The sequence below is a fragment of the Zosterops lateralis genome (assembly GCF_965231275.1).
Source record: "Zosterops lateralis genome assembly, chromosome: 33".
Taxonomy (NCBI): domain Eukaryota; kingdom Metazoa; phylum Chordata; class Aves; order Passeriformes; family Zosteropidae; genus Zosterops; species Zosterops lateralis.
In genome coordinates, this window is record NC_139793.1 from 906,180 (window position 1) to 933,271 (window position 27,092).

The 27,092-nt window shown below is 51.1% G+C and overlaps 2 protein-coding genes across 2 annotated transcripts in view; one reads left to right on the forward strand and one right to left on the reverse strand.

Moving 5' to 3' along the window:
- Window positions 1-7,224, reverse strand: part of LOC310921264 (olfactory receptor 14A16-like) — a gene marked incomplete at both ends in the record, with an annotated part of 496,219 nt that extends 488,995 nt beyond the window's left edge. Inside the window, one exon of the mRNA XM_083881381.1 lies at window positions 6,359-7,224. Within this exon, the coding sequence (XP_083737507.1) occupies window positions 6,359-7,224 (866 nt within the window). The remainder of the gene's footprint in view (window positions 1-6,358) is intronic.
- LOC310921259 (uncharacterized protein) overlaps window positions 1-27,092 on the forward strand; it is a 90,258-nt gene that overhangs the window by 39,838 nt on the left and 23,328 nt on the right. The window lies entirely within an intron of this gene.

A 27,092-nucleotide genomic window follows, 5' to 3' on the forward strand; every position in this document is an offset into this window, starting at 1 on the left:
GGAGTAAATTTGAGGAATATTTTGGAGTAATTTTGGGGCTATTTTGAGCTAATTTCGGTCTAATTCTGATGTATTTTTGCTGAGATTTTAGGGATAATTTGGGGTAATTATGGGCATGTTTTGGGATAATTTGGGGTGAATCTTAATGTAATATTTTTGGATATTTTGGGGTAATTGTGGGGATATTTTCAAGATATTTTGGATGAATTCTGGTGAATTTTTTGGGGATGTTTTGTGGTAAACCTGGGGTAATTTTGGCTTTTTGAGAGTACATATTTTGGACATATTTTGTGGTAATTTTTGTGTAATTTTGTGGATATTTTGGAGTAATTTGGAGACAGGTGAGAGAAAATTCCCCGGGAATGTTCCCAAAAAATTCCCAAAAATCTGCGGGGTGGGTGCCTAAAATGACGCTGAAATATTCCCAAAAAATTCCAAAATATGTGTGGGGAATGTTTCTCTAATCCCCCAAGATGTGCATGGCATGTTTTTAAAATCCCCTGAAACATTCCCAAAAAATATTCCCAAATCCGTGCATGGAGTGTTTCTAAAATCCCTTGAAATGTTCCCAAAGTTTCCCAGAAGTATTCATGGAGTGTTTCTAAAATGTCTATGAAATTCTCCCCAAAAATTCCCAATTATGTGCATGGACTGGTTTTAAATTGTCCCTGAAATATTCCCAAAATATTCCCAGAATCTTTCTGGGAAGTACACAAAATATTCCCAAAATGTCCCTGAAATATGCCAACAGTTTTATCAAAATATCCTCCAAATATTCCTAATTCCCCCCAAAATATTCAAAGAATGTTTCTAAATTGTCTCTGAAATGTTCCTAAAATATTTCCAGAATCTTCTCAAAATGTCTCCAAAATACTCCCAAGAACATTCCCAAACTATTCTCAAATATCTTTACACTGCTACCAAAATATCTGAAAAATATCCCCAAAATATTTTTTAAATGTCATTGCTGAGCTGTAATGGCCCATTAACAGAAGAGATCCCCATGGAGGTAATGGGAGGGTGAACAGAGATAAGAATCAATGCCCCACCCGGTTTTAACAGCTGGCTTATTAGAAAGGCACTTGCACGCTCCCTCCTGAGATACAAGAGATAAAGAAAAAACACCTCCCCAGACAGGTTCCAAAAGATGGAATAGAATAAACTTTTTTATTTATTTTTATTAGAAAACCCAAGACACCCTTCATGGCTGACAGAAATTCGACTTTGTCCCCAGGCCCTGCCCACCATGTCCCTCATCCCAGCCCTGGCACTCCTATGGATCAGGAACAGTGTGGCCAGCAGGAGCAGGGCAGAGATTCTTCCCCTGTGCTGGGCACTGCTTGAGGCAGCACCTCGAGTGCTGTGTCCAGTCCTCGGCCCCCCAATTTAGGAACAGCATGGAGGGGCTGGAGCGTGTCCAGAGAAGGGAACAAGGCTGGGGAGGGCTCTGGAACACAAGTCCTGTGAGGAGCAGCTGAGGGAGCTGGGCTTGTTTCTCCTGGACAAGAGGAGGCTCAGGGGAGACAAGGCAGTGTCAGGGCACAGCTTGCACTTGATGATGTCCAAGGTCATTTCCAGCCTTGCTGATTGTGTGATTCTCTGAAAGCAGCCTTGCAGCAGTGTCAGGATGAGGCCTGGGCCTCCTCTTCAGAAGGTGCAGCAGCCCAGGTCCCTCAGCTTCTCCTGAGAGCCCCAAAGCCCATCCTGTCAGTCCTGCAGAGCCTCTGCAGCTCCTCCTCATGGCCCACAACAGGAGCCCCACAGCCAGACACAGCAGCCCAGATGTGCCCCCCTGGCCTGGGGTGCCTCTGGCAAGGGAGCAGCCCCAGGCACTGCAGGAGCCTACAGACAATTCCTGAAGCACTTGGAGGATGATCCTGCTCCCCAAGGGACGTTCCCATGGTGCCAACTCAGGAACTGCAATGGGGAGTGGGGCCAGAGAGGAAAGGGCAACCAGGGATGGGCTGTTTGCAGGGGAGAGAACAGGGGTGGGGAAGAGGAAGAAATTTGTAGCACGAAGTGTAAAGAAAGCCAGGGTGATGCAAAGGCAATGCTCAGGGCAGTTTAGGGGTGGCTGGCAGGCAGCCCTGGCTCTGAGCAACAACGCCTGCAGTGGCACAGGAAACTCAGAGCTGATGGGAACAAACTCTCTGTGTGACTTGAGAGGCCACGCCAAAGCTGAGTGGTTTCCCTGCTGTGGCCCAGCCCTTCCTGGCCCCAGGGGCTGATGGCATTTGTGCTCCCTCAGGTTCATCTCCCCACCCCAACAGCATGGGGGTGCTGAGGCCTGCTCTGGGCACTGCAAACAGGGGCTCCTGAGGCAGTGCTGCCGTGTCTGTGCCTGCAAGGATGCGGCCCCTGTGTGAGCTGGGGGAGAGGCCAGGGCTGCCCAGGGGGGATGTTGTTGGCAGGTGCATGAGGACGCTCTGGGACGCTGCCCTGGGGTGTCCAGCGCAGTGGGGATGGATCAGCCCCTGCTCTGCTGCTCCTTCCCGTCTCCCCCAGGGCCCTTGCAGAGCCCCAGCCCTGCTGTTTGCCCCCAGCCTGCCCAGGGCCAGCCTGGGGCTGCTCCCGGGGCTTTTCTGTGCTGAGTATTGGCCTGGGCGTGTTCTGGAGAGAGCCTGGGCAAGGAGCCTGGAGCCCATTCTGAGAATGCAATCCAAGATGGAACCAAAACAATGTATTCTATTGCCATCTGTGAGAACCAGGTGGGGCAGTGTTCTTTATCTCTTCCATGGCCCATCCCTCATATTTCCAGGGATTATCTTCTGTTAATGGGCCAGTTGTTAAAACCAGGTGGGGCAGTGTTCTTTATCTCTTCCACAACCCATCCTCCCTCCAGGGGTTTATCTTATGTTAATGGGCAATTGATGTTCACTGCATCACTGATAAAAGTAACATCATCCCATTGGGAGATGCTTCACCCACAGGGAGGAGCCAAGCATTCCTACCTGGATATAATCTGACATTCACCACACCAGAAGCAGCCTGTTACCACTGGATTCCCAGAGGAGCACCAGACCCATCTGCACCATCACTGGATTTTCAGAGGAAAACTACACCCTTCTACAAAATCTTTGCTTCAAGAAAACCACAAGTGTAACTCCAGGAGGACTGCCGCCCCAATTTGATTGGACTGCTACCAACACCCCTAACTAACTGGGTGTCAGGTTGTATTCTGACTCTGTCTGTTGTTTTGGGTTTTTTTTTTACTACTTCATTTTAGTTTTAATTTTTAATTTTTTAGTTTAGGCTGCAAGGAACTGGAAGATGCCCCGGGACAGCCAGGCAGGTGAGAAGGAAGTCAGTGCCCCTTTCCCCCTCTCTCCTGCTCCATCTCCCAGCCCAGCAGGGCCCCCGGCTGCAGGACAACCCTGCTGCAAACACTGTCCTGCTGGGGATGGACTGGGGAGTTGTCCTTCCCCTTCCCTCTGGCACGGAGGCAAATCTCATCCTCTCCTTGTCCTTCCTCTCCCGGACAAGAAGATGAGGATAGAGACCAGGGAGGACAAATCCACACAGCAGAACCTCGTGGAAGAGGCTGTTTTGAGCGGCTCTACAGCACAGGAATCCAACAGGGAGGAAAAGCCCCAGAGATCCCGCGGGAGGAGGAGCTCTAAAGCCATCCCAGGGGCCTCTGAGGAGCAAAGACCCACTCAATTCCAGGAAGGTGGACAGAGCTTCAGCCAGGGCTCTGAGCTGGTCCATGAGCAGCTTCATGATGGGGAGAAGCCCCACAAGTGCTTGGAGTGTGGGAAGAGCTTCAGCTGCAGGTCCCAACTGATCAGCCACCACATGATCCACACTGGGGAGAGGCCCTATGAGTGTTCTGGGTGTGGGAAGAGGTTTCACACCAGCTCCAGTCTCCTCCTGCATGAGCGCATTCACACTGAGGAGAGGCCCTTCCGCTGCCCCGACTGCAGGAAGGGCTTCAAGCACAACTCCCACCTCGTGACCCACCGGCGCATCCACACTGGGGAGAGGCCCCATGAGTGTGGGGAATGTGGGATGAGCTTCAGCAGAAACTCCCACCTGATCGTCCACCAGAGGATCCACACCAGGGATCGGCCCTACCCGTGTGAGCAGTGTGGGAAGAGCTTCAGCCAGCGCTCCAATCTGATCTGCCACCAGAACACCCACGCTGAGGAAAGGCCATACACGTGTGGGGAATGTGGGAAGGGCTTCAACCAGAGGTCCCAGCTGATCATCCACCAAATGAGCCACACTGGGGAGAGGCCCTATGAGTGTTCTGAGTGTGGGGAGAGGTTTCAGCGCAGCTCAGATCTCCTCAGGCACCAGCGGATTCACAGAGAGGAGAGGCCCTTCCGCTGCCCCGACTGCGGGAAGGGCTTCAAGCAAAACTCCACCCTCGTCACCCACCGGCGCATCCACACTGGGGAGAGGCCCCACGAGTGTCCCCAGTGTGGGAAGAGCTTCACCCAGAGCTCTCACTTGACCCAACACCAATGGAGTCACCTGTAAGGGAAGCCCTGTGAGTGCTCTGACTGTGGGAAGAGCATAATTTGAGTCTCCAACCTCATCCCCTATCAGAGGACTCACATTGGGAAGAACCCTGGTGACCCACATTCCCTGTGATCCATGCTGGGAGGAAACCTGTCCCTTTCCCTGCCCCTGACAATGAAATAAGGTGGGATTGAAGAATGTGAGGGTCTGGCCATGGCCCTGTCATTGTATTCGATCCCACCTCAGGTCATTGCTGGGGTCAGGAAAGGCACTCTCTCTCTCCCCCAAGGAGAAGGATGTCCTTCCCATGCAGGATGAAGTACGTTGCTGGGTGAGCCAGTTGGTAATTGGTTGTAATTTCCCTGTATATAGTTTGTGTTATCCCCTTCTCTTATTACTGTTGTTTCTGTTCCTGTTTGTTCCTTTTCTTGTTGCGGTGCCCAGTAAATTGTTCTTATCCAAGCCTGGGGTCTTTGCCTTTTGTACTCTCAGTGGGAGGCTGGAGGGCAGCGAGGGCCAGCACAGTTTTAGCGGGAGCAGGAAATTGGGGAATCCCATTCCTAAAGCCTGGCCCGGGGAAACCGAGCATCACAGCTGGTGCCAGCCCTGGCTGCCCTGGCAACAGCCTTGGGAGCGGGTCCCTGGCTGGGGGCTGTGGGAACCTCTTCCCTCTGGGGCCCAGGGACAGGACTGCAGGGAACGGCTGGAGCTGACTCGGGGCAGCTTTGGCTTGGATCTCAGGAAAAGGCTTTTCCCCCAGAGTCTGCTGGGCCACTGAACAGGCTGCACTGTTGCCCCTCAGTGTGAAATCCTCTTCACTGATGAACAGAACGTTTCTCATGGAGCTCAGTAAAAGACAACACAATAATCTAGTACAGGAGCCTCGCAGAGCTCCTTGAAAAATCCCTTAAATTCACAATAGATATTTCATGCAGACTGGCTCCAGGAGCCCCAAACTCTGTATTAAACACACAAAATCTGCAAAAAAACACCCAGATATGGCAGCAAACCTAAGGAGATTCTTGGAATTTCTGGGGGAAAACCTGGGAAAAATGGCTGGGAATGACTAGTAAAAAAAAAATCTGTGGAAAATCTGGCTGTAAAATGGCCAAAATCTGCCCTTAAATTGCATGGGAAGTGGCCCCAAGAGCCCCAAAATCTGCACCTAAACATCCAAAATCTGCACTAAAATACCCAAAATCTGCACTTTAACACCCAAAAATGTCCCCAAGCTCTGGGAGATTCCTGGGATTTCTGGGGAAAAGCTAGGAAAAGGGTTGGGATACACAGAGAAAGAAATCCGAGGAAAATTGGAGCTACAATGGCCAAAATCTGCTCTAATCCATATCACAGAGCCACAGAGCAGCTGTGATGTCACAAAGGGGCTCTGTGACAGCAGAGAGTGGGTTGTGTGAGGTCACAGATTGGGCTATGACATCACAGAGTTTGTTGTGTGAGGTCATTGAGCAGCTACAGCATCACAGGGGAGTGTGTGACATTGCAGAGCAGGATGTGACATTTTGCTGTGGCTATATGACATCATAGGGTTGTGAAGTCATAGATTGGGCTGTGACATTCCAGGGTGGCTGCATGACATCACTGAGTGAGTTGTGTGACATCATTGAATGGGTTGTGACATCATAGAGCTAGCTGTGACTTCATAGAAGGTGAGTCTGTGACATCAAAAAATGGGATGTGACATCACAAAGTAGTAACACGAGAAAAAGAAACAGGAAAGGTCCCAATGCAAAAATATACAAATAGGAAAAAATGTCTGAGACTGTGAAGAGTTGTATTCTGAAGCCTCTGGAGCAGGAAAGAGGGAGTTTATTGCTTCTGAAAAGATCCAGGCATCATTTTCCTCAGGGCATCCTTGAGCTCCAGGTTCCTCAGGCTGTAGATGAGGGGGTTCAGGGCTGGAGGCATCACTGAGTACAGAACTGACAGGGCCAGATTGAGGGATGGGGAGGAGATGGAGAGGGGCTTCAGATGGGCAAATAGGGCAGTGCTCACAAACAGGGAGACCACAGCCAGGTGAGGGAGGCAGGTGGAAAAGGCTTTGTGCCATCCCTGCTCAGAGGGGATCTTCAGCACGGCCCTGAAGATCTGCACATAGGAGAAAACAATGAACACAAAACAGCCAAAAAATGGACAGGCACTAACAGCAATGAGCCCAAGTTCCCTGAGGTTGGAGTGTGAGCAGGAGAGCTTGAGGATCTGGGGGATTTCACAGAAGAACTGTCCTAGGCCATTGCCATGGCACAGGGGCAGGGAAAATGTATTGGCTGTGTGCAGCAGTGAATAGAGAAAGGCACTGGCCCAGGCAGCTGCTGCCATGTGGGCACAAGCTCTGCTGCCCAGGAGGGTCCCATAGTGCAGGGGTTTGCAGATGGACACGTAGCGGTCGTAGCACATGATGGTCAAGAGGGAAAATTCTGCTGAGATGAAGAACATAAAGAAAAAGAGCTGTGCAGCACATCCTGTGTAGGAGATGTTCCTGGTGTCCCAGAGGGAATTGTGCATGGCTTTGGGGACAGTGGTGCAGATGCAGCCCAGGTCACTGAGGGCCAGGTGGAGCAGGAAGAAGAACATGGGGCTGTGCAGGTGGTGGCCGCAGGCTGCGGCGCTGATGACGAGGCCGTTGGCCAGGAGGGCAGCCAGGGAGATGGCCAGGAAGAGGCAGAAGTGCAGGAGCTGCAGCTGCCTCGTGTCTGCCAATGCCAGCAGGAGGAAGTGGCTGATGGAGCTGCTGTTGGACATTTGCTTTGTGTGGCCCTGGGGACTTGTTCATGGGTAAAGGACAGTGACAAGCTAGGACAGGCTGCTTTGAGCTCAGCCTAGGCCATTCCCTGTAGACTATCCTGCTGGTTTTGGTGTTTTTGGTGCTGACCCTGACTGCTGACAAAACAGCAACACATTCACCTCAGAGCTGGACTGGGTTGATGCACAAGATGGCGGATGGGGCTGAGGCAGCCACACACACGATGGCGGATGGGGCTGAGGCAGACACACACAAGATGGCGGATGGGGGCTGAGGCAGACACACACAAGATGGCGGATGGGACTGAGGCAGACACACACAAGATGGCGGATGGGGCTGAGGCTGACACACACAAGATGGCGGATGGGGCTGAGGCAGACACACACACGATGGCGGATGGGGCTGAGGCAGACACACAAGATGGCGGATGGGGCTGAGGCGGGGCCTCCCAGCACGGTCTGCGGCCCCTGCCAGCCCAGCTCCAGCCCCGGAGCCGCGCGGGGCAGGGAGAGTCCTTCCCTTCAGCCGTTTGTTGAACAGGACATTAACAGACACCTGGGAAATGGGCACGGTGTGGCACATTTGCTCTGTGCACACAAACATAGACCAGCCAGTTTGGAATGTCAGCTGGCAGTATTTTGATGTCAAGGCAATTCAAAGAGGTGAAAATAGAAAAAATTTCTGGAAACTGAACATTTTAAGATAAAGGCTTTTAATTTTTCTCCAGAAGAGGGCCAAAAGCATTTCCTGTGCAGATGGACTTTGTTTAGCATCAAGAAGCATCACAAGTGGTTTGGTCCAGGCAGGAGTCACAGTGACTGTGAGGGGATGAAAACGGAGATGGATCTGCTTGAGGTGGATGGTGCAGTGGCTGCTCACCCGCAATGTGTATCCCTCAGGGCACCTATTTCTTTAGAACACCATGAAGACTAGAGAGAACTGAAATACAAACCAAAACTGCAGCAGGAAGCCCAGTGCACTTTAGGTTGTTCTCCATGAGACTCTCCAAGCTGAGCACGGCCATTCTGTTCAGCAGACGCACAGGCAGGGGCTCCTTGGAGCGCTGCTCTGGCACCCGTTCTTTGGAGTAGGGGATTGCAGGGAAAAACAAGAGAAGCCCATCCACTACTGAAGAGGAGCAGTCACTGACAGGAACCAGTGGGTTAAGAAATGTGAGGGGAAAATGGAGAAATTGTGAGGTGAAAGTGTGAGAAATGGGAGTGGAAAAAGGAGAGAAGTGTGAGGGAAGAGAAGGGTAGGAAACCTGTGTGGAAAAGGGCGAGAAAACTGAGGGGAAAATGGTGATAAATGTGAGGGGAAGAGAGTGAGAAACTTTACAGTCAAAGAGAGAGAAACAAGCAGCAAATGTGAGGGGAACATTGTGAGAATCCTGAGGGGAAAAGAGTGAGAAACCAGAGGGCAGAGAAAGGCAGAAAAAGTGAAGGGAAAAAATGGGTGGGGAGTTTGATGGGATAAGTGTCAGAAACAGGAGTGAAAAAAGGACATAAAATGTGAGAGGAAAAGTATAAGGAACATGAGGGGAAAAAATGATAAACGTGAGGGGAAAAGTTTAGAAATGTGAGAGGGAAACGATGAGAAACATGAGGAGAAAACTCCGATAAAAATGCCTGAGGAAAGGAGAGAAACATGAGGTAAGAAAAAAGAAACAGTGGAAAGGTGGGGAAATGTGAGAGGTAAAGTTTGAGGAAAAGGAGCTGAAAAGGGTGGGGGAAATGAGTAAAACTTGGCAGGCAAACATGAGAGGAAAACTGTGAGACTCGAGAGGGGGAAGGGGTGGAAATGTGAGAGGGAAAAGAGCAGGAAATGTGAAGAGAGAAAAGGAGAGAAGGCAATATGGCCATAAGAGCTGAAATAATTCCTAACACATTCCCCCATGCATTTGCCCATTGATTGCACAAGCCCAGGGCTTCTCTGTATGTCCGTCTCCACCTGTGCCTTGGTTCCTGTTTGGAAGCAGTAGAAGTGGCAGGATGTGCCCAGCAGCAGGAGCTGCTCCAAGCTGGGAAGGCGCCAGGTGGTGCTGATTTCCAGAGGCTTCTGTGTGCCAGGGGAGGCCAAGGCAGGAGTGGGTTGAAAGGTGCTGGTGCTGCTGCTCCTCTGTGCCAGAGAGCCCCGGCTGGGCAGGGCACGGCGCCCACTGCACTGCGGGCTCTTTCTCCTGCCACAGCTGGGCACAGCTGGCAACAAATCCCCATGACTTGTGGGGAAACCAAGGGCTTTGTGGAGGCTGCATTGCTCTGCACACACCCGGGCCACCTGCAGCACAGAGCTTTGGCCCCCAAGAAGGTAACCCCGAGGGAAAGAGCTGGAACAGGTTTCATTTTCACCTTTCAGTAGAAGTGACTCAAATGAAAGTCACCAAGCAGGGCCCAATCCCCGGTGCCAGCTCAGTGGGAGAAAGGAGGCATGACTTTATTTCAGTGAAGGGTGCATGGGGAATCACTTTTCTAACAGGTGCTCACTCAGAAATCTCACCTACTAATTTGTAACCATGGGAAGAAGACCTACTCATTACTTTGCTGAAACTTACAGGCTAAACATTCTCTCCAATTAGTTGACATATTTAAATCACTTCTCAGAAGTTCCTGACAGGAGAGTAGGACTCTCTTGAGGGTCTCTGGTGGTCATCTGGGGAACATCCCATTCCTCCAATTCTGCTCTGATGCTCAAGAGCCTCCTACAACCACTTTCTTCCCCTACCAGTAGTTTTCCAGCTCCCTTCTTAGGAGGACTACTCTATTCTCAAGGCTAAGGTAGCCACTTGCACACATCAGTCACTGTGCTGGGGGAATAGAGGGCTAAACACTGTCTGTTAATGCAAAGGGAATTCATGATTTGTTCCAGTTCAACATTTTCTCAACACCTTCCTTCTCTGGGAATTGCTCACAAGCATTTCCTCATTTTACCGTGAAAGTGTTTTTGCTGACTGAAGCCACATTGTGCCTTTTCTTCAGCAATTCAGAAAGAAAACACAAATTGCCTCCTGAAACCCTTCTGCTCCCTTCCAAATCAGTTCACTGCTCAAGCACAAGGCACAGGCTCATCCCTGATTCCCTCAGTGAGATAAGAGGTAATATTTTGCCGCAGCCAAAAGATTACTAGAAAAAAGAAAGAAGGATTTTGTGGTAGGTGTTGTTATTTAGGGTTTGTATTTGTTCTAGTTAATTTGTTGGGTGTTGCTGTGAGCTGGGAGAGGGGCCAGGTTGAAGACCAGACCAAAAGGGAAGTAGGATAAGAGGGGAGGGGACAAAAAAGGAGGCAGTGGGGAGAGAATATAAGTTCCCTAGTACCCAGCCAAAGGGAAAGGAGACACGGTTCACCCTGGGCTGGGCAAGGCAATAAAAAGCAGCATTCTGTGTGAGTGTGTGTTGTGTGTGTGTTTGGCTCTTGGGAGAGCGAGATACACACCCAGCTCAGGTGAATCCTTACTAAGAAACAGTTCTCTTTTGCTTTGATGACTTTGTCCCCATTTAATTTCATCCAAGAGTTGGCTCCTTTCTAACACCTCTCTCCCAGCAGCTCAGGGCTGTGTTGCACAGCGCTTGCTGTGTGCCAGAGAGCACAAAGCAGGCTGGGCTGGTGCCCCTGAATATTTCTGCAGAGCACTCTGCATTTCACCCCTTTGCTGTGGCTGAGTGCAGAGCTCCAGGAGTGCAGGAGCTTCCTGGCGGAGCTGTGTGAGGCCCTTTTGTGCTGCATATGTGACCTGCCAAGCTGTCCCTGCCTCCCGCTGGCCTCGGTTCCCCCAGGAGGCAGAAGCGCCGTGCCTGAAGGACGCTGCCCTGTGCTGGAGCCTGCGGAGCAGCCCGGCTCCCTCCCTGTTCCCAGAGTGCTGCACACACTGCTCACCTTTGCCAGGAGTGCCAGGGCAGGCGGCACAAGAGTAGGAATCCTCAGGCAGGCCTGCAGCCCTGGGCTGTGCTGTGCCTTTCTCTCCTCCTGTGCAGACTGCGGGCGGCCAATGCCACCAGTCTGTGCTGTGCCCGGCACGGCTGCGCTTCCCCTCGGGAGCAGCCGGCTGCCAGCTGGGCTCTGAGAGCGCAGCATTCGCCCGCGGCCACCAAGAGGCCCCCAGGCCTCTTGCAGCCTCTTGCAGCTCCAAGGGCCTCCTTCCAGCCTGCCCCTGCCCAGGCTCAGGCTGCTCCGGGCTCTGCCAGGGCTCTGCTGGGGCTCCAGCCTGGCCAAGGCGGGGCCTGCTCTCACCTGGCGCCCGCTGACAGCTCTGCACCAGCTCTGCGCCTTTCCCAGCAGCCTCCCTGACCTTGCTGCTTTCTCACTGGGGCAAAACTCTCCTCCAGACAGAGACTGCACTTAGGGATACAAATCCTAGGGGCAGGAACTCAAATGCTCTCCAGTCAGAGCTCAAGGCCTGCAGATGCACAGGGTGTTTGGGCTGCCCCACTCGTCCTTTGGTTCTGCCTGCAAATGCCACTGCCCTTTCTGCCTCAAACACAAGTGCCACAGCTGGGTAAAACCCAGCCAGTGGGCCACATTCCAAAGGCCATGTGGTCTGGAGAGGATGACTGAAGAAGAGCCTTCCCCACTTTCCAACCGTACCTAAGAAGCCCTCAATATCATTTTCCACCTCTTAAGTTCAGAAGGAAATGTTGAGCTTTCTCAGAGGCTCAGAAGGAGGGCAATCTTTGAAAGGAGTTAAGATTTCACAAAATTAATTTGTTTACAATCAATGCTAATATCATAGGCTTCTATCTTACGCTACAATACTACGGAACAATCTTAACTAGAATCCTAACTAGAATGCTACTCTAAATTTTTTCTCTGGACTGGTGATGGGCCAATCTGTTCTAATGTCGATGTCTCATCCTTCTTCTCCTGTCTTTCCACTCCTTCACTGTCATGATCAGTGGCACCAGGCTGGATGTCGGCTTGGCGAGAGTTATAAATGGATGCTGCACAAAGGAAAAAAAAAAAAAAAACAACAATATGCCAATACTTTCAAGATTAGAGCCACAAAAGCAGGGGAATAGATTTTAAATGGAAAAGGGATTGAGTCAGAGTAGGTCTAAGGACCAATAGTGGGGCAGCAGCGGCAGAGTTTGCTGCAAGAGCTGCTAAGTGCCTCAGCCCTGGAAAGATTTCAGGTCTGAGCATCCTGATCTCTTTCAAGATGCCCCTGCTCACTGCAGGGCACTTGGACCAGATGAGCTTTCCAGGTCCCTGCCAGCCCAGCCCAGTCTAGGACTCCTGGCTGTTTGCATTTGAACAGCACCAAGAGTGGAGGTGAGGAGGAGGGGGCTCATCTGATGCCTTGCACTTGAGTGGAGGAGGAGCCCATCCCTGGGACACTGTTTCCCTGCAGCCCCTTGGCATTTTACCTGCAGCAGCTCCTGGGCAGACCAGCGCCGCGCCTCGTCTGTCTGCAGGCAGCAGCTCAGGAAGTCCCGCAGCAAAGGGGAGAGGAGCTTGGGCTGCTGCAGCTCTGGGGTCCCTTTGGTGGCTATCAGGAGCTGAGCCTGGAGAAGAAGGAAACACCAGTCTCTCAGCTGCTTCTTTCACCTCTGGAACTGCTCTCCCAGATCCCATTGTTCAAGCTGCACTCTGCAGTGGCAGTTTCTGCCGTGGCACAGAGGCAGAGAAGACTTTCCTGGACCAACAAAAACCCAAAGCCCGATGCAGCCACAGCTTTTCCAACATGCAGCAGATGTTGCCTTGGCAGCTGATTTCACTGACTGACCTCGTTAGTGGAAACTACATCAGCAAAAGCCCCTTTGCTTCTCTGAGGATTCACCTGACCAGCTTGGCAGGCTATTTGGAAGAGGGACTTTGCTCTATTAACTCACTCCACTATTTCCAAGGATTATTACATGCAAAGCATCTCTGCAGTGCTTGTTGGTCCCTAAAGCACAGCTGCCATCAAACAAAAGTCATCCAGCTTTTTGCTTGCTTTTTGAAAACAACGGTAGTTGAAAGTAAAGAAAGGAAATCCCTCAGTTATTCCTCAGGTCAGGAAACAAACATTTGGAATCTTATCTTCAACACAGACACATGAAGATGCATGCACAAATGTCTTGAGATGAAAATCCCTGTTTGGGCACACAGGAAACACCTGCAGCTCTGTCCCTCAGCAGACTGCAAATTTCAGCTTCCCTTACATGGCAAAAGGAAAATTTTGGTGGTCAAATCAGAAGAGGGAGAAATGTCATCCCTGTGGTAGCCCTCTACTCATTTGGATCCTCAAGTCAATGCATTAATGGTATGGCCATCCTAGGAAGTGCCAGGAAACAAAGGGGGGTTTTGGCAGGCTCTCCCCATCACCAGGCTTCAGCTTGGTGCCATGGAGAAAGTGGTTTGGGTTAGGAAAGAAAGATGGTCACAAAGTGTTTCAGCACCACTGCACAAGAAGTACAAGAGACTCTGTGGCCTTCACACCCTCTTGTCCAGGTTTCAGGCAAGTTCCCCTGTGAGAAGAATGAGGGTGCACTTCTTCTCTCCAAACAACTCTCTTAGAAACTTGGTTGGGTTTGGGTTTTTTCCCTTCATTTCAGGAAAGAGAACAGCAGCTCTAAGGTGGTTGTTTCCTGTTAGTGGGGCCATCTATGTGGCCAAAAGAGCTGGAACGACTTCTAAGCCAAAGCCAAATGTTGCCTCAGAAGGGAGATTGTTTGTGTGGGGTAAGGCTTGAGCTCCCCCAGTGATGCAACCAAAACTCCAGCAGATGCTGATGTGCTGCAGGGACATTTTCAGAAAGGGACCGTGGTGGAAGTAGTTCCAGCAGACGGCAATGGGATTTTGTCCAATGGCACACAGAAGGTGGGCTGGGGGAGAAAGACAGCGGGATCAGAGAGTATTTACACCTTACCGAGCGAGGAGTTTCATTAGAGTAGGGAGGTTCTCCTTCCACCATTTCAATGGTCACAATCCCAAAGGCCCAGATGTCAATTTTGGGGCCATATGGGTGACCTTTCACCAGCTCAGGTGCTCTCCACCAGTAAGTGCCGACCTCTGAGCTGCGTCTACTCTGCTCAGGGGTGAGTAGAGCAGACACGCCAAAATCAGCTGGGGAGAAAGCAAAAGACTGTTTTGATTTGAATCCTGTGCAATTAGGAAAGCAAGCAAAAGAATTGCCCAGTAGAAGTTGGAGAATGTGCTGTTGAATCTCCTGCAACAGTCCCTGCTCTCTTTCCTCAGCACTTTAGCCAAGGAAATATGGCATTGGCTACTTCCAAAATCCCCACATTTTTTACACTGCCTCCAGCAGTGGCTTTTGTTCCCCTGAAGCTTTAGACTTGTAGCTCCCTCTCTCTGGAAGGGACACACACAGAGCAATGCCACTCTGGACTGCTTGTTCCCTGCCATAGCTCTGTGCACGTTGCAACCCTGTGGTCAGCTCACAGCAGGGCTCCCTGCACTGCCACCAGCACCATTTTTGGGGAGCTGGCAGTCACTCCAAAGCAGCCCCACAGCCCCCATATCCCTGGAATGCTGCACCTGAACAAGAATATACTGACCCAGCTTGACAGAGCCATCGGTCCTGAGGAGGATGTTGGGGCTCTTCAAGTCTCGGTGCATCACGTGGTGGGAGTGGAGGTAATTCAGTCCTTGGAGGCACTGAGAGAGAAACCAGAAACAGGAGGGCAAAAATCAGGGATGGGATTTCATCACACAAGAAAGGAAACAGCTCTCCAAGATTCCCTCTCCAGGGGAATGGGGAGGAATGGCAGAACACAGTGCCATTGAGAGGAAGAGCTTGCTGCTCCAACACCAGCAGAGCAGCACCCTTGTAAAGAAAGGCATGTCAGCTTGTCAAAGAGCAACAGCAACTGCTGGTGTAGACTCTGCCCTGCAAACCAGCCAGGATGATGCTGCTGCAGTGGAGGTGCTCACAAGTCAAGAGCATTTTGGCTGCACTGCCAACCTTTTCAGCTGAGCACTGAGAGAAATGAGTCTCTCTTTTTTCTTTGCTGTTCCTTTCAAATGCTGCCACTACCACCTTTGCTTTTACAGGCAAGGAATGCAGGGCACGCCAAAGTTTAGAGAGGTAAGATGGAGAAGAGCAAATACGAGAGCCAGAGTGAGAATGCAACAACAGGAGAGAAGAGGACAAGAACAGAGTGCAGTGAGTACAGGGGCACTGGCAGGCAGTTCATGTGAGACGCTCTTGCTTGCCCAGAGCATTCCAGCGACACAGAAACAAAGCCTGGCCCATGGAATGGCTCCTGTTGTGAGCCCCTTTCCCAGACAGTCCTGCCCCAGCCCTGGGAAGCACAGCTGGGATCCCTGACTGACCTCCCGACTGACGATTCCGATCTCGTCTTCTGTCATGTAGGTCTCCCTGACAGCGTCGTACAGAGTGCCTCCATCCATGAACTCCATCACCAGCCAGAGTTCATCACGCACAAGGTAGCTGAAAGAAGGGAAAAAGGCCATGCAGTGAACATGCAAATGTTGCTTTCTTTGCTTGATTCTTGTTTCTGGATCCCTTTGTGACAAGGACAGAATGAAAGGAATAGACATTCCCTCCAGACTGGGCATTGTTTGCAGTCTGTGCAGTCTCAAGGAGAGCAGCACATCTGTGAAAAAGGAGATGTTTTAGATGGCCAGCAGGCAAAAGTAACACCCAAGATGAAAAACCTGTCCCACGGGGTATTTCTGGAAATAAGCACCTAGTGTTCCTGGCATGGACAGCCATGGAAACGAGGGGCAACAATCCAATGGGAAATTCTCTCTAGGATGCTTCATCAGCATTAAAGAAACCTTAAAAATCAATCCTGTAACAACATGGAGCCAGTGAGCTTACAGGGTATTGACTTAGTATGGTAGGGTTGATGCAGGTTTTTGAACAGTTTTTCAACTATGTGTTTGAAAGCCAGGGAAGACTCATGCAGACAAAATACACTCTCTTCCCATCCATTGGAGATGAGTAGAGAAATAATAATTACCCAATAATTACCAGCTCTCTTTTCTGCCAGTGTCCAAAGTGGGTTTTTTACCTTGCATGCGTTTAGTATGTAAACAAACCTTTGTGGGATGGGACCATGATCACTCACCTGTCTAAATAATTCACAATATGGGGACTTGTATTCATCCTCATGACTCTTATTTCTGTAAGAATGTCCTCCATTATGAGTCCTTGAAGATGGACTTTCTTGATGGCCACCTAGAATGACATTGAAAATCAGCAAGTTTAGAAGTTGGTGGCACTAGACCACAACACACATGGGATGAGTGATTTTGCAATGACACAGGTGAGCCTTGCCAAAGTGCCTTGGGATTAGACAAAGGAGTCATTAGGAACTGACATTCCAACAGCTCATTTCTCTGCTCCTTTGGGGGCCACTTACAGGACACGTGGCCACTGACATTTTGCCTTGTCCACTTGTTAGCAATCATGTCTCAACTGTCACCCCCAAAGCTCTGAGCACACTCTCTGTTTCTCTGTCTGCACTTCAGAAGAAGTAAAGCGTGCCTTGATACTCTGTGGATACATCTTGGGCTACAGGCAGGGCTTGGGGCTTTTAGGGAGGCCTTGCAGATCTCTCCCTACGTGCAGTTCCCACGTGCAGCACTGCAGGTGGCTGAGGAACTGCCAGGAACATTCAGATGTATTTGCTGGCAGCCAGAAATGAGAATTCAGCACTCTGAAGCCGTCGGCCCAGAGAGCAGTGAGATGCTCTAAGGCACCACCTTTGTTGGAGCAATTGAGAGCCAGGGAGAGTGTCCTTCTCTGAAAGGAACCGCTGCCCTCCTTGCCTTCCTCCTGGCAGCTGAGCAGGACAAAGACTGTCCCAAATGCACTTGGCAGGCTGGCACCACTCTGTGCTTCTTGTGCCTTTGCAGCACAGCTCTAGCCACAGCTCCAGCCCCAGCTGACACAAGAGAGGAAAGCCCTGGAGAGCAGCAGGATCTGCAGGGACTGTTGACATTTACCTCTCCTCCTGTGGCAGTGTCGACTGCTCTGCAAACATCTCCAAATCCCCTAGAAACAAAAGAGCAGCAAAGAAAGGAGAAGCCATTTAGATCTTGGAGTGAAAGCCAGCCCAGACAGGAGATGTCTGCTGGAAATGCCTCAAACCTGCAGCATGCAGGAGGGCTCTGCCAGAAGGCAGATGATTCATTTTCCTCTCCAGTGCATGGGCACTGGGCCTGTTCCTGAAGCATTGGGCTTTAGTGCCTCAGCTCAAAAGGCCAGGTGATTCTTTCCTCTCGGGTTTCAGTTTCTAAACGGGGCAGTTTTTATCCTGAGCACAGACTATTTCCTTCAGCAAACATTAGGGAAGAAATATTCCTGAGAACTGTTATCTCACTGCTGTGGTTGGGGGCAGGTTGCTGTTTCTGGCAATGAAATACAAGTGTCTTTGACAATGCCTCCTGACCACACTTACAAATTCTGGCTGGTACTGAGACATGGGGCAGACTAACCCAGGGTCTGAATATGTTTGCAGCTGGCCTGACTTCACACTTGGTAGATATTCCAGCAGCAAATCACCTGCCCCATGACTGTGGAGAACAAACTGTGGTTGGACTCACCCTCTGCCAACATTTTCCAGTTCAATGTATTTCCTGCGAGGATTTTCCACGTTCACCATTTTCCCTGAGGGAAACAAAATGCAAGATGCTCACTTGAAAGCAGAGATCCCACCATCCAAGAAATACAAAAGGCAGCCCCACAGGACACAGCAGGATTGGCTCTGAGCTCAGACACACCCAGGTGCACATCAAGGCCCTTTTTGTGCCAACAGCTGATGGGAGACACAGAGTCACCTGGGCTCTGTTCTCAGCCCCCCCCCAGGTCTTATCTGAGAGCACAGCACTGGCAGCTCTTCTGGGCAAGAAGCAGATTCAATGACTTGTGCTGCAGAATCACAAAGGACTTGATGTGTGTTCCTCGAGACTGATCTGAGCAGGGCTTGGGTCAATGGGCAGCATTTTAACAATCATGGGAATGACTGGGAATCAGGGATGGAAAAGTGCCATGGATCTGAGGAATATACAGCAGAGGGGCTGGAGGCTTGCTCCTGAGAAATGCCTACAGTGCACTTTGATCTGATCAAGCCTCAGGGATGTGTTCTTGGACACATCTTTCTAAGAACAAAACTAGGATATTAAATACAGATTGTGATAACATTATCTGTCTTTTCATTGTGGGCACAAAAAGAACACATCTGGCTCTCTGTTTCTGTGTCACATGATGTTCTTTCAAAGGAGTTCTCACTGACAAAAATATAATATTCTCATAAAATACCTGTAGATGAAGTTGTGAAAATAAGAACAGTCATTAAAATGACACCAGAAAGACACATGGGGGAGAAGAGCTCCTTCAGGATGGAGAAAAAAACTCAAACCAAAATATCCAGAAAAACCCCAAACTAAAACCAAAACCACAACCAAGAAACAAAATGCCAAACCCAAAGAAATTCTGTGAAGGTTTTTGCTCTGGGGATGGGGGAGAAGTCAGGAGTCTAAGGAGAATTTAGGAAGCTAACCATTCTATCCAGTTTGGCCACCAGCACACAGGACTTGCCCACATCATTTGCTAGGTCACAGCCTTCTGCTGATGCAAGAACAAGCCCTGCTTCTGCCTTCAGCAGACAGGGAAGCTCAGGCAAAGCCCAGCATGTCCAAGCTGCCCTCAGAGGCAGCAGGAACACCCAGAGCACTCTCTTGCTGCCTTGGAGCACAGCATTTCCTGTGGGGAGCCCTAAATGCCCCTGGGACACCCCAGTGAGGAGGATCATTTAGCCCAGCTGTGCTGACACGTGCACACAGTGCACTGTCCCTCAGAGAAGAAAGACACCAGACGTACTCAGGAGCTCCAGGGAGTCATCCTCCACCTCCTGTTGCTGAGCAGCAGCTGTGTCACTGCTGGACATGAACCAACTGCCCGGGCTCCACTTCTGAGCTGGGGCAGCAAAGGCTCCTTTAGGTGACACTGCTGCTGCTGCTGCTGCTGCTGCAGGTTCAACAGAAGAGCCTGTGGAGATCTGAGACAACAAAGGAGTTTGTGTCAGAAAAGTGGCTGGCAGAGATTAGCCCCAGATCCCATTTCAAATGCAAGCCCTTAGGGAGGTGCTGTCAGCCACATGCAGGGCTCTGCCATGGGTTTTTTCTGATGGTCACTTCTCTAACTGGATGGGACAATCTCAAAGGTTGGTTTTACTAAAGTTCATTGCCAGATTCATTTTCCATTTTCTCCAAAATCCATTTGCATGGATTTTCTGAAGGATGACTGCCAAAATGACCATTCCATTTCTCTGAAAGAACTCTTTTCCCCCTCCAAGGGCTGCAGACACACTTGCAGCTGCTTGTTCAGATGTTCTACCTCCTCCCATGGAGTCCTCTTTTTCTCCACCACATTGAGAATGTGCCCAACTGGCAGCGCTTCTGCCTGGGACAGTTTCTGGTCCTCGCAGGAATCTCGGGGCTCCTCGCTGCCAGTCATTTCTTCCTCCAGCCCCTCGTCTGTTGTCCTGATCCTCGCCTGGTTTTCCTGCAGCTCTGCCTGAAGCTCCTCACCAAAGTTCTGTGAAGAGCAAGGGGGAGAAGGTTTCATGAGTGGAGTGGCTGCCACAGCTCCACTCACCTCATTTTGGAGAAGGTGCCTCAGCCAATAGATGTTCCAGTGGTAGTGAATTCTTCTCAAGTCTCTGGTGTTCCTCTTCTTCACTACCATGATATCCATGGGAAATACAGACAGCTCTGCTTGTGCCTCTGCCTCCATGTTCTGTAGACACAAATGCAGAGCAAGTGACTGTGAGATGCTGCCCCTGTCAGAATCCCAACAAGCTGGGGCCTAAACAGGACAGCTGAAAGCCCATTTTCCAGGGGTCACTGGCTGAGGGGAATGGCTGGGTCCTGGCAGGACTCCAGCTCTCAGCATCCTCAGCCACCAACAGCAAGAACTGGCTGCTCAGAAACTTGCAGCTCTGCCTTACACTAAAGACAGCACCCTCCAGAACTGGCACTTACTGTCTGGGATAGTTCTGGCTGTGGTGTGACCACAGCTGGAGCCTGGTGGTCCTTTGGCTCCTCTCTGGCCTCTTCTCTAGGAGCACAGGGAGCCAGAGGAGAATCTTCTCTTGGTTCTGTGCTCTGTGGACAGACAGGAGTGTGAGACACAGGCCATTACCTGTCATTTATAACCTTCTTTCTGTTCAGCTCTAGAGCCAGCTCTACTAAGCACAAATCATCATCTTTGATAGCAATGGGATTCTAAATCGCTCAGACTAAATTCAAATGGGCTGATTCAACTGGACTGAAAATTGCTCTGAATTAGGTAATCCCCCCTGGCTACTCTGGGAAGGCAACATTCTCTCTGCAAAACTAGGCTTTTAGTTCATTTAAAGCTCGGCAATGCACAGTTAGGAAATAGCCAGGGATGCCTTTGCTCTTGCTGCTGCAGACATGGAAATGGATTTTCTTGCAGCCTACTCAGCTGGCCCTCTACTCTCTACTGCCACAGGCCAAGCTCACAGCTTGCTGCACAATTCTTAAACACCACGAACATCAAATGTTCCTTTCTCACTCACCTCTGGATCAGCCCCTCTGAATACCCGGCTCAGGTGACCTGCAGTGGGCAAGGGAAAATGAACCAGATTCTTTGAGGAAACTGGAAACAACCAGAGCATTTTTAGAAGGTCTCCCAGCCCCCATTTTCAAAGCTGTGCTGCTTGGCCCAGCAAAGGGAGGAAATGACAGACTCTGCTGCCACAGACTGTCCCATGGAGGGAACACAACCCCTGCAGGTTCCCTTGCAAATGCTGCCCGCACAGCCCTGGCCACAGACACCCCCTTTGGAGCTGAACGTGTTGGCAGGAGGAGCTTTACCCAAGTGGCATCCAAATGGTCTTTCTGTTTCCGAATTAACTCAGTCACTAAGAAAGAGCAGGGAGACACAAAAGTCAGGTTAGGGGATACCCAGGGAAAACCTCTACTTACCTGCCAGGTTGGACATAAAATAGGTTGAATAACCTATTTTATAAGCAGTGAAAACTGCAGCAGCAAGTTGCCCAATCATTTTGGGAACTGCTGTGCAAGTTTTCAAACTGCTTGAAAAAAAAGAAAAAGCAATCTCTTGTCAGTGTGCGCCTGGCCACTGACAAAAACCTCGAGAGCACAGGAGGACACTCCTGCATAGAACGAGCCCAAGAGCCGCTCTGACACCCCTGAGGCCTCCCGTGCTCCAAGACAACCTTGTGATGTCACCACAAGCACGTGGCAACCGTGCCCTGACATCACAAAGCAAAGGCTCTGTGCTGGTCTGTGAATTGCTGCAGGTGGATGGAGTGATGTTTGTGTAGGCCCAGGCTGCATTTTTCCCCGTGTCCCCCCTGGGCTGCCTTTTTCAGCTCTTGTTTTTCCCCCTGTGCCCCCTGTGTCCCCTGTGTCTGTGCTGGGTCCCAGCTGGCAGCCGGGCCGGGCGGAGCAGCAGTTCCAGCCCCGGGTGTCCCTGGAGCGCTGGGAGCTGCCGGTGGCCCCAGGCACTGTCCCCTGAGGAGCTGCTGAAGGACAGGGAGACACAGGGGGCTGAGGGGGCTGAGGAGGCGCTGACGCTGCAGGGACGGTGCCCTTGAGCTGCTGGGGGCACTGAGGGCTCTGGGGGAGCAGAGGGCCACGGGGGCACTCAGGGCACAGGGAAGTGGCACAGGCTGAGGGCGCTGGCGGCTCCAAGGCCCCGGGATGGCTCCGAAGGGATGGAGTGGGCTGAGAGGACTGTGAGGGGCTGAAGAAACTGAAGGGGGCCGGGGCTTTGCCCAGGGCACGCTGGGGCTCAGGGGATGGAGGGGCCAGCAGGGAGCACACAGGGCTCCGCGCCTGCAGCTCTGCCAGCCCTTGGAACCAATTGCAGAGGCTCCACTTTGGCCACAGCTGCCCTGCAGACCTTTAGCACAGGCGGGCACTGACAGGAGGCAGCAGGGAGAAGCTGAAGGCCACCAGCTCCAGCAGTGCCCAGGGAGCTGCTGCTGCCAGCCCAGAGCCCGGGTGAGGCCGCAGGGCCGCTCAGGCAGCCTGGGGCTGAGGGGGGCCTGGCCTTTGGCCCTGGCCTTTGGACAAACTTGTTCTTTCTCCCCCTCCTGGGGAGGTGCTGCCATTTGCCCTGCCCTGACTGAAGGGCAGCTGCTGCCAAGGGAAACGGCCCCATCCTGACTCAGTGTTCCCTTTGCTCCCCACGGGTCCCATCTGCTGTCCCTGTCCAGGAGAGCTGCTCTGCACGGGAGGAAGAGACCCAGGGAGAGCCCGGGGACTTGGGCAGCTGCAATTCCTGCTGATGGACTTGGAGTTAGAGATGGTCACAGTGGGACTGAGAGTTACAAGTTGATGGTTATTTATATAGCCTGATGTAGACTGGTATTTGTACAGGTATATATGTATGTCTATTGTTCTCTTGATGCATGTATATTGATGTGCTGACATCTGTATTTATACTGACATACTTGTTCAGATGTATGGCTGTAGAGTTTTGTTGATGGGGTTGTAAGGATTCTTATATTGGAACATTGGTATTTGTATACTTATAGATAGGTTTTTTGTGTGTGTAATTCTATATGCTTTGCTTTATGTCATATGAAATATAAATGATAGATTTACATCTGTATATTGTATAGAATGTAGGTACAAATATTGAAATATATATTGAGTTGTATGGTTATAGAATTCTGTTTCTTTAGTACTGGGTCTGGGATGCTTTAGAGAGAGATACTAATATTTCTGTATTTGTATATAGGCTGTACAGTGGAATAATATGTAATATGTAATATTGTTAAATTTCAATGGATATTTCTGTATAGTCAGTGGTTGTAGAGGGTTTCAATAAATCAATTTTTTTAACTGAAAGTAATAATTGTATTTATTTACATCGCACAATTGTAACAATAATCTAGTTTTCTAAACTTTGATATTTGTGTGTTTCTATACCAGCAGTGTGGGTGTAGCCATTTAAAATAAATTTCATTTTTAAACCAAAGTTGATTGTTCTGTACTTGTACATTAGTATTGCAGATGTCATAATCTGCAAGCAATTCAATGTTTCCACTAAAAGAAGTGTAGATTTGTGCTGCCCAGAGCAATGAGCAGATGTAAAGGTGACGATGGGGGAGGATTTTGTCCATGGAATTGTCCAGCCATGCCCAGCACATGCCCCACTTGCACTCAGGCTGGGCAAGGCAGGCACAGATTTGGGATGGCAGCAGAGCCACACCTTGGCCAAGAACTGGCTGCAAAGGCTGCTGAGAAAACTCCGGGACTCCATGCAGCGTCCAACTCCAAGCAGAGCCACCAAGGGAGGACAAATCCACCGGCCAGGCCATGGGCAGCTCTTCAGGAAGCGCTCCAAGTGTCCCTCTGAAGGTCATCCTGGAGCCCAGGAGCCAACAGGGATCCTGAGCCAGCTCCGCTGCCTTTGGCAGCACTTTGCCCAAGGAGCTGCAGCAAGGGGGAGGCAACAGGGACTGGGACTGCTGCAGGCTGGGCAGGGAGGAAGTGCCATGGACACTTGTGCTGACATGCTCCACAATCCACAGGGATGGGGGAGAACTGGGAAGCAACAAGTTCTCCCAGGCACCACAGGGATGGAAGCCCTTGGTGTGGAGCTCCCTGCAGGAACTGCCAGGGGAGTTGCTGCTGGGATCAGCAGCAGCAGAAGGCAGCAGGATCTGCTCCTTTTCCTGGCTCTGTGTGCAGGGCACAGGCTGTGCTGGCCCTGCTCCCACAAAGCCCTTGCCCATGGAGGCTGCAGGCTCAAAGCAATCCCAGTGCAGAGAGAGGCTTTGCAGCTGAACTCCACTGCCCTTGTGTTTGGGGCTGGAATGGCTCTCATGCCAAAGCACAGCAGGGAACCAGGGCTTGGGGAGGCAGAGCCTGTAGAGGGAAAGAGAGATCAGGCACTCACATGCCTCCAACTCCTTCAGCTCTCTTCTTTTGGAGAATGAGAAATGAGCAAGCTGGGGAGAGCCACATGCAGTCCTTTGGAAAAACATGGTGTCTGACAAGTCCTGTGGGAGAAGAAAAAGAGGGAGCAACCTTGCCTTGTTTTCATAGCCTGTGTCTTCTGCAGAGGAGACAATGGGATGTGCAGGAGGGAGGGGAGGAATAACTGTGATAACCCAGTCTGCCTTGCTGTGCACTGATACACTTTGTAGCAGTGACCATTAGAGGTAAGGCCAGATTCTTATTTAGCATCATGACACACTGCTGCTTCATTGCAAAACTGCCTCAGTGTGGAGAAAATCAGCTGAATTTCTTGTCAATTTAGGTAGATGTGGTGAGAAACAGTGACACAGATTAAAACAGGTTTTCTAACCTCATCATCCAGAGGGAATTTTGTGTTGCCTTTTCTTCATTGTATGCACAACATTGTTGAGTTGTTCTGTATCCTTCAGGGAGGTATCCACTAGTGACTGAAAATAAAAGGAATTATTGCATTCATTCTCTTTTAACACATATTCACACTGAGATGTAGCTTCAACTTAGTAAGGAAAAGGAGAGATTTTCTTTAGTCCTGCAGTGTGGAATAAATGGTGTAGGAACAGCCACAATCCCAGCTGTAGGAACAGCGTGTTCTTGGTCTTAACAGGACATTGTGGACAAGAAAGCACCACAACCTTCATGATTCACCTCTTAGGTCAAACCAGAATGGTTCATGGTGTCAAAGCAGCAGGTGATGGGAATAACAAATGTCCCTGGGCTGGGGCAGAAGCCTGGGAGTCAAAGGCTTGGGAAAAGAGAGCTGGCAAAGGCAGGCCGAGGTGCAGGCAGGCATTGGGCTGAAGGCAAGAGGCAGCTGGTGCTGCCAGCACGGGAAGGGACTCCAGGCACAGGAGCTGCCGGCGGCAGGAGCAGCTCCTGCTGTCACTGCCAGGGAAGGACTGGCAGCAGGCAGGAGCAGCGGGCACATTGCTGATGGACAGCTGGCAAGTTGGAGCGGCCAGCCCAGGAACAAGAGAGGTGCTGCTGCTTGGAAAAGTAGTTTATGCCATGGCTGGATCAGCCTCACCAAGGTCAGGCTGTTACAGTCCGGGCCATCATGCAAAATGCCTTCCAGCACAGAGTCCCCATGGCCCAAGCAGAAGCAGCAGCAGCAGCCCCTATACAATGAATTCTATTCCTAAATCATCCAACCAGCCACAAACACGATGCTGTTCCTGTCTTTTTGCACCTCTCCTGGTCTAACACAGTTGTGTGACAATGGGAATCATTTCTTACACAAGGCGTGTGCCTACAGCCTGTCTATTCTGTCTGGCAATGTCAGCAATGCTCTGGTATGTTTATATTATATCCAGGACTTAGTTAACTTTGTACAAGGTAATGCTGCTGAACTTTAAACTGGACTTTAGGGCTTTTCTATCAATTAATACAGTCTCTTCTTTCCTTAAGGCACTTCAGGCACTTAAGGCATATTTTTACTCACCCAAAACTAAAACTCACATTCCCGCTTCATGTCTGTGTGACTTTATGGATCTCAGTTTCCCCGAGGGTTTCAAACCAGCCCCTGCATTCTTTTCTGCCTCTAAGCCTGTGTGCCCGGGGTCCTGGGAGATTTCTATCTGCTTTCCAACAGGGCCAGGACACGACTCCATGGTCCCGTCTCTCCTTGTTCCCAGGTCTCCACACGGTGCAGGTGGTTTCCAGCTGTGACCGCCTGTCCAATGGAGCATCCATGGATCCCACTTCCCCCAGTGTAGACCCAGTTACTCCCCTGTGTCCCCCCGTGCCGGGCTCGGCCCCTTTTCTCTCCCCACAGCTCCTGAGCCGGCTCCTGCTCCCCCCTGGGAGGGGCTTTGGGGAGCCCCCCGGGAGCCCCTGGAATCCCCATTCCCGGGCACCGGGACCCCTCCGCAGCTCCTTCCCCGGCCCCGGGACCCCTCCCGCCCCCTTATCCTGCCCCGACCCCGCCCCGCAGCCCCTTGCCCGGGGATCCTCCTCTCCCAGCCCCGGCATGCCCTGTTCCCGTCAGCCCGGGGAGCCCCAGACCCCCATTCCCGGCCATGGGTTCCCCCTGCACCCCCTGACCCGGCACCGACAGCCCTGCGCCCCTTTCCCGGACATCCCGCCTCTCCCTGCCCCCAGAGCCCCCTTGGCCTTGGCCCACAGACCCCCTGGGCCCCTATTCCTGCCTTGCCCGGGACCCCCTGGGCCCCTCCTTTCCTCAGCACCGGGGACGCCCGGGACCCCCATTCCCAACCATCCCGGGTTTTCCCACCTTTGGATGGGAGTGGGGACACCGGGGACCCTTGGAGCTCCCTTTCCTAAGCACAGGGACCGCTTTAACCCCACACGTCCCACATCCATCCTTTTTATGCCCAACTCCCCTGAACCGCTGCTGGGGAGGGACTTGCTGCAGAAATTGGGAGCAGAAATTAAATTTAAAAGGGGAAGGGTCCACAAGGAATTCCTGAATCTAAATTTGTCCAAGTTGCTGCATGTTTTATACAGGAAAAATGTGATGCAATCCCTGCCCAAGTGGAAAATGTGGCCAATCCAATAGTGGGGGCCAGGGGTGTCCCAGGAAGATCCAAGGCAGCAGAACCAGTGAGGATTGCACTCAAACCAGGAGCCACAGCAAAGGGAAGGAAAAAACAATTCACTTAGAAATCAGAGAACTGGAAGGAATAGCCACCTGCAACTCAAACATTCCTGCAGCACGGTCTGTTAGTGCAATGGGAGCCCAAATCCAACAGCCCAATTTTGGCCATTTAGAAAGCAGATGGGGAGAGTTATCCATTAGTACAAGATTGAAGAGCAATTAACAAAATACCGAGGACAAAAACCCAATAGTGGCCAATCCCTACACCCTTCTGACCACACTGACAGACGAATTAGGGGGGTTGACTGTTGTAGGTGCCTTTTCCTGCATTCCTGGGCATGAAAACAGCCAGGAGCTCTTTGCTTT